At 45.8% G+C, this 5213-nt stretch overlaps 2 protein-coding genes across 3 annotated transcripts in view; both read left to right on the top strand.

The window, feature by feature from the left end:
- HIGD1A (HIG1 hypoxia inducible domain family member 1A) overlaps nt 1–3597 on the top strand; it is a 7045-nt gene extending 3448 nt beyond the window's left edge. Inside the window, exons 3-4 of the mRNA XM_005428198.2 lie at nt 1695–1829; nt 2702–3597. Coding sequence (XP_005428255.1) covers nt 1695–1829; nt 2702–2751 — 185 coding nt within the window. The 3' untranslated portion in view covers nt 2752–3597. The remainder of the gene's footprint in view (nt 1–1694; nt 1830–2701) is intronic.
- An 865-nt stretch (nt 3598–4462) lies between these two features.
- The window catches only part of CCDC13 (coiled-coil domain containing 13), a 27658-nt gene continuing 26907 nt past the window's right edge, over nt 4463–5213 (top strand). The window contains exon 1 of one of the 2 annotated variants that reach the window (XM_031062949.1): nt 4463–4554. The gene's annotated coding sequence lies outside the window, so the exon portion shown is untranslated. Of the gene's footprint in view, nt 4555–4768; nt 4818–5213 lie in introns of those variants that run through there. The other variant, XM_031062950.1, reaches the window with a different exon arrangement.

Below are 5213 nucleotides of genomic sequence, written 5' to 3'. Positions count from 1 at the left end.
TGAGGGGTCAGGCCTACCTCTGCCGGGCTGCAGGTGTTTCCCTCCCCCGCCCAGCTCGAAGCTGGGCAGGGGAGGCCTTGCCTCTTTGCTGGCCGGAAATCAAAGAGGGAGCCCAAGGGAGTGCTCTGCTTCTAACCCCTGTGTTCTCAGAGGTGCATCCACCCTCAGTGGCCAAGCCTGGTGTCAGTTTAGAATCTGAACACCTATTGGCCTCTGGCCACTCCATTCCCAGAAAACCTGCTTCCTGTAAACCCACAACAAAGCATCAGTGTTGGAGCTGGTAAAGCTGAGGCTGTTTGCTCTGCTGAAGGGCTATCAGTGAATTCTGGCCCTGGGAAAGAGACCTGGTGGAGCCTCCCTCCTCACAGCCTGGGGATGATAACGTGTGACTTGTCCTGTCCTGGTGGCACCTGGCCAAATGTGACAACACCCAAAATAGCAACTGCAGCAGGCCAGTGAATACATCAGGGAGCATTCACACACTGATAGTCTGAGCATCACCTGGGTGGAGGTCTTGGCTGTGTCTGTGCAAGAAAGGAGGTGTGAGGAGCCCTGGTGCTGTCTGAAAAATATCCAAGGAATTCTCACACCTTGAGCTGTAATGCCAAAATCCTTTGGCATTTTAATGCTGATGGAAGTCTCTTGCTCTTGCCTGCACTGATTGCATTGAATGAGGTAGCACTGGAGTAAAACCAGGGCTAGGATTTACCACTCCACAAAACCAGAGTGATTAGACCAAAACAGGCTTATTTTAGGATGAGAGAGAATGGCCTCAAGTTGTGCCAGGGGAGGTTTAGACTGGATATTAAGAAAAATTTCAAGGAAAGGGCTGCCCAGAGCAGTGGTAGAATCACCATCCATGTAGGGATTGAAAAACTGTATAGATGTGACACTTGGGGACACGGTTGTGGGGGTCCCAGTTGCTGGAATACCAGTTGTGGGTTTCTCTGGCTCTGGATTGAAGGCACCTGAGACAGTGGTTCATGTTTGGACTCAGGTGTTTATTATTTCTTATCAGTAAAACAGTCTCACTACTGTTACTTCAGCAGCTTTTCATCAGAAGGCACAAAATGGCCAACAATCTCTTGTTCCAAGGGCTTTTCAGACTAAACTATCCAATGAAGAACTGACACCTGGATTATTTTCCCTTTTAACCCAATAACTGATCGCACAGAGCTGCAATGGTGACTTTTCTGCCCAATTACACAACGCCACCCAAACCCATGGAGAAGGAGGAAGAAGAAGCATGACGAAGAAACCCAGGATGACACCCTGTGCCCTCCATCTTGCTTCCATCCACAACACACTAAAAATCCCAAACCCTCAATTTCTCACCCAGTGGCACACCTGCACTGCTCTCTATAATCTGTTTCACACTTTTGTGGATTCCAGTCTATCTTGAAGTCTGGGAAACTTTCTCCATGGATGAGGGTCAGAGTCAGTGCTGCCCTGGGGGTCAGGGCACCCCAGAGCAGACAGAGAAATATTCCCACTGCCCTGGGTTTCCACACACAGTTTAGTGGTGGGGGTTGTTTCCCCTTGGCAGTTGTGGGGGAATGGTTGGACTCAGTGATCTTCAGGGTCTTTTCCAACCCAAACAGCTCAGTGGTTCACAGGCTGTTTTGTTTAGGTGGGTCCCTTCACTCCTGGTGCCCTGGATCTCCACTCAGAGGGATGCTCTGGTTGCCTTGCAGGGATGGCTGGCTTCACTGCCGTGGTGGCCTACGGGCTGTACAAGCTGAAGCACAGAGGTGACATGAAACTGTCCCTTCACCTGATCCACATGCGTGTGGCAGCCCAGGGCTTCGCCGTGGGAGCCCTGACGTGTGGTACGTATGGAATTTGAGCTCTGCTTGGGAATGGCAAACCATGGAGAGCCTCTTGTATCTCTCCAGTGGATAACAGAGCTGGCATGGCTGGGTGGAAGCATCCAGAACCTTTATTTCAGGATGTTTGTGCTCCTTACTGCTGCTCAGTCAGCCTTGCTGGAGTAATCTGATTTTATGTATTTAAGTATGTAATTTCAGAGTAGCAGTTTTGATTATGTCTAGATGTGGAATTTGAGGTTCTGCATCTCTGCCTCTTACAGACCAAAAAAAAAGAAAACATTAATCTGACATTAAATGTGTTGCTGTTTATGAATTTAATGCATTGGAAGATCTACAGCATGTGTAGACCATGGTATTACATATTTATATATATATATATATGTATATATTTTATATATACACATGTATGCAATATATATGCATATGTGTATACATACACATACTGTTAGATGTATATATATGTGTGTATATATATATTATATATATATGTATGTATTTTTTCAGGACTGGACTTGTGTCTCTGAATGCACAGGGACGCTGTGCCCCTGATCTGTACATCCCAGGTCTCCTGTGTGTGTAAATGTCTGTCCCATGAAACACTGTTTGTCTGTACTGCATTGCCAGCAGGAACATCAGAAAAGCTTGACTTTGGCCACAAAATCAACTAGAATTAGCTCAGGATCTGCATTTTCATAAATTGCATATTTTCATACCCAGTTTCTCTGTATATGAAGAATTTTGTAGTGTTTACTAAAAAATGCAGCTGAGGAGGAAGGGAAATTCTGTCTTGCTGAGAAATGTTCAGATTTTGAATCCCATAATTTCTAATTTAACACATTTCTTTAATTGTGTTTTTTACTTCTATCCTGCAGGGGTGCTATATTCCATGTTCAAGGAGTATGTGGTGAAGCCCAAGGAATAGTGGGAAGCTGTCTGAAATCCCTGTCCTGGTGGTGGCCTGTGTACTGCAGCTCCAAACCTCCTACTGAGGGGCTCTTGAAGAAAACAAATAATACATGGCATTAGAGAATTGTTCTATTTTGTGTATGGTACACTGTGCTGAACTTGGCAGCCTCAGAATGTGACCTGTGGCTATTGGGGTCTGGGTCTCTCTGATTGACACCACCACATCCCAGTTTTTAAGGGATATCATGGAGTGCAATCCCTCTATCTTCCCCTTCAACTCAGTCCTAAAACTGGTGATTTCTTCTGCTGTTGTTGCCCAAAACCATGATGTCTGAACTGGCTTCTGTCAGGAAAGCCTTGCTGTCATTTTCTATCCTCTGCCTCCAACTTTGTAATTTAGATGCTTCCAGTAGCACTAAATGACTTCTAAAATATTGAGAGCTATATAAACATCTATATTTTTTATTTAAAGCATAGAGATAAGTATGTCGCAGCTATTTAAATGTTATATTTATTCATTGTTAACGAAGACACAGGCTCCCTATTTTTGCTATATCAGACCCTTGGATTATGATATTTTGTAACTTTATTTACAGTGTTCTTCTGAGTAACATCTAAATGTAACATTTAAAATACAGATTGTGAAAACTTAACTTTAATTTGGTGGTTTAATGCTTTTAAAGTGTACGATCTAGCTGATTTCTGCAGTACTGTTCCCCACAGAAAATTTTAAAACATTTAAATCTGAAAAGACCCCCCATCACCTTTGAGGTATTAAAATCCTTGTTTGTGAGTTATTTACACTCAAACTCCTTGTACTTCCAACAGCAGTCATAAAAATAAAAGTCAATTTTTAAAAACACATTTTCCTGTCAGCTGACGTTCCAGGGTGACAGTCTCAGATGTTACCTGAACAAGGCACAAACTGCACCTACCTGTCTGTGACCTATTGTACAGAGCAGGAGCAGATTAAACACAAATAAAAGTGAGCAGTGGAGGTTATAACTTCTGTGGCCTGTTGTATGGAGCAGGAGCAGATTAAACACAAATACAAGTGAGCAGTGGAGGTTATAACTTCTGTGGCCTGTTGTATGGAGCAGGAGCAGATTAAACACAAATACAAGTGAGCAGTGGAGGTAATAATTTCTGTGACCTGTTGTACAGAGCAGGGAGAGATTAAACACGAATAAAAGTGAGCAGTGGAGGTTATAACTTCTGTGGCCTGTTGTATGGAGCAGGGGCAGATTAAACACGAATAAAAGTGAGCAGTGGAGGTAATAATTTCTGTGGCCTGTTGTATGGAGTAGGGGCAGATTAAACACGAATAAAAGTGAGCAGCGGAGGTAATAACTGTTCGCCTATGGATTTGTTGGCGGGGGACTCCTAGCCCGCAGCAGAGTGATGGCGTGAGCTGAATAAAAATCCCCTGAGGAGGAAAAGGGAATTCCCAGCCTGGTGCTCTCCTTGACTCCCAGCTGCTATCACCCTGCTGCCCTTGGCTGCTCCCACACAGATGAGGAGGGACCCGACGCCTTTTTCTTTCTCTGTTCCTACCACCGTGAAGGGAGCAGAAGGAGCAGAGGGGCCGGGATCGGTGCGGGAATTGCGGGAATGGCGATAGGGAGCGGTGTGTGAAGGGGAGCCATCATGGCGGCCGCGCTGAGGGGAAGGGCGCGCGCGTTGCCATGGGCACCGCATCGGGCCCGCAGCGGGAGCCGGGGCCGCCTCTCCGGTGCCGCCGCTGCCCAGAAGGAACGGGGGACAGCCGGGGACACCCTCCCGGTGCGACCCTCCCGGTGCCCTCAGGAACGCGGCTCGGGTAGGCAGGGGGAGGTGCGGGAAGCGCGGCCAGGAGTTCCCGCCATGGGGGAACAGCGCGGCGCTGCCGGGACCTAGCAGGTCCTGGCAGGTCACAGGGGTGGTGGCAATCACAGCTACAGGTTTTCAGTTAAAATATATAAACGCAAACACCAGAAATTCTGCCCCAAAATGGGCGAGAAATTCTTTCTGCAAAGCCCTGGGAAGGTCTGGCCAGGGAGGGTGTGGAGTTTCCTTCTCTGGGGACATCCCAAAGCCACCTGGGTGAGTTCCTGTGTCACCTGCTCCAGGTGATCCCACCTTGGAGCCCTCCTGGCTGGAGCCAGGGATGGTTTAGAGGAGATATTCTGGAATATTTCATCAATATTCTGGAGATATTCTGGAATATTTCATCACTGGAAGTGTTGAACCTTGTGAAAAATGCATATTTTATGATTGGCTTTTCGCAAATATTAAAATGTATGTGTTATGTTAGAAAGTTATGCTGTACTAATTTTTTTAGTAGTGTGTTAAATATAGTTTTAGCTTATAACATAATGTTAAAATAGAAACTATGCTATGTAAAATACTTTTTAAAGAAAGGACTCACAGCGAGATAGGAGCCACAGGACACCTAAATCTTTCAGATGTGAAAAATGTCAATCACTTGTTTTTAAAAAT

The sequence above is a fragment of the Geospiza fortis genome, unplaced genomic scaffold (genome assembly GCF_000277835.1).
Source record: "Geospiza fortis unplaced genomic scaffold, GeoFor_1.0 scaffold34, whole genome shotgun sequence".
Taxonomy (NCBI): Eukaryota; Metazoa; Chordata; class Aves; order Passeriformes; family Thraupidae; genus Geospiza; species Geospiza fortis.
The sequence above is the reverse complement of the archived record's forward strand: the minus strand, read 5'-3'. Positions and strand labels throughout refer to the sequence as shown.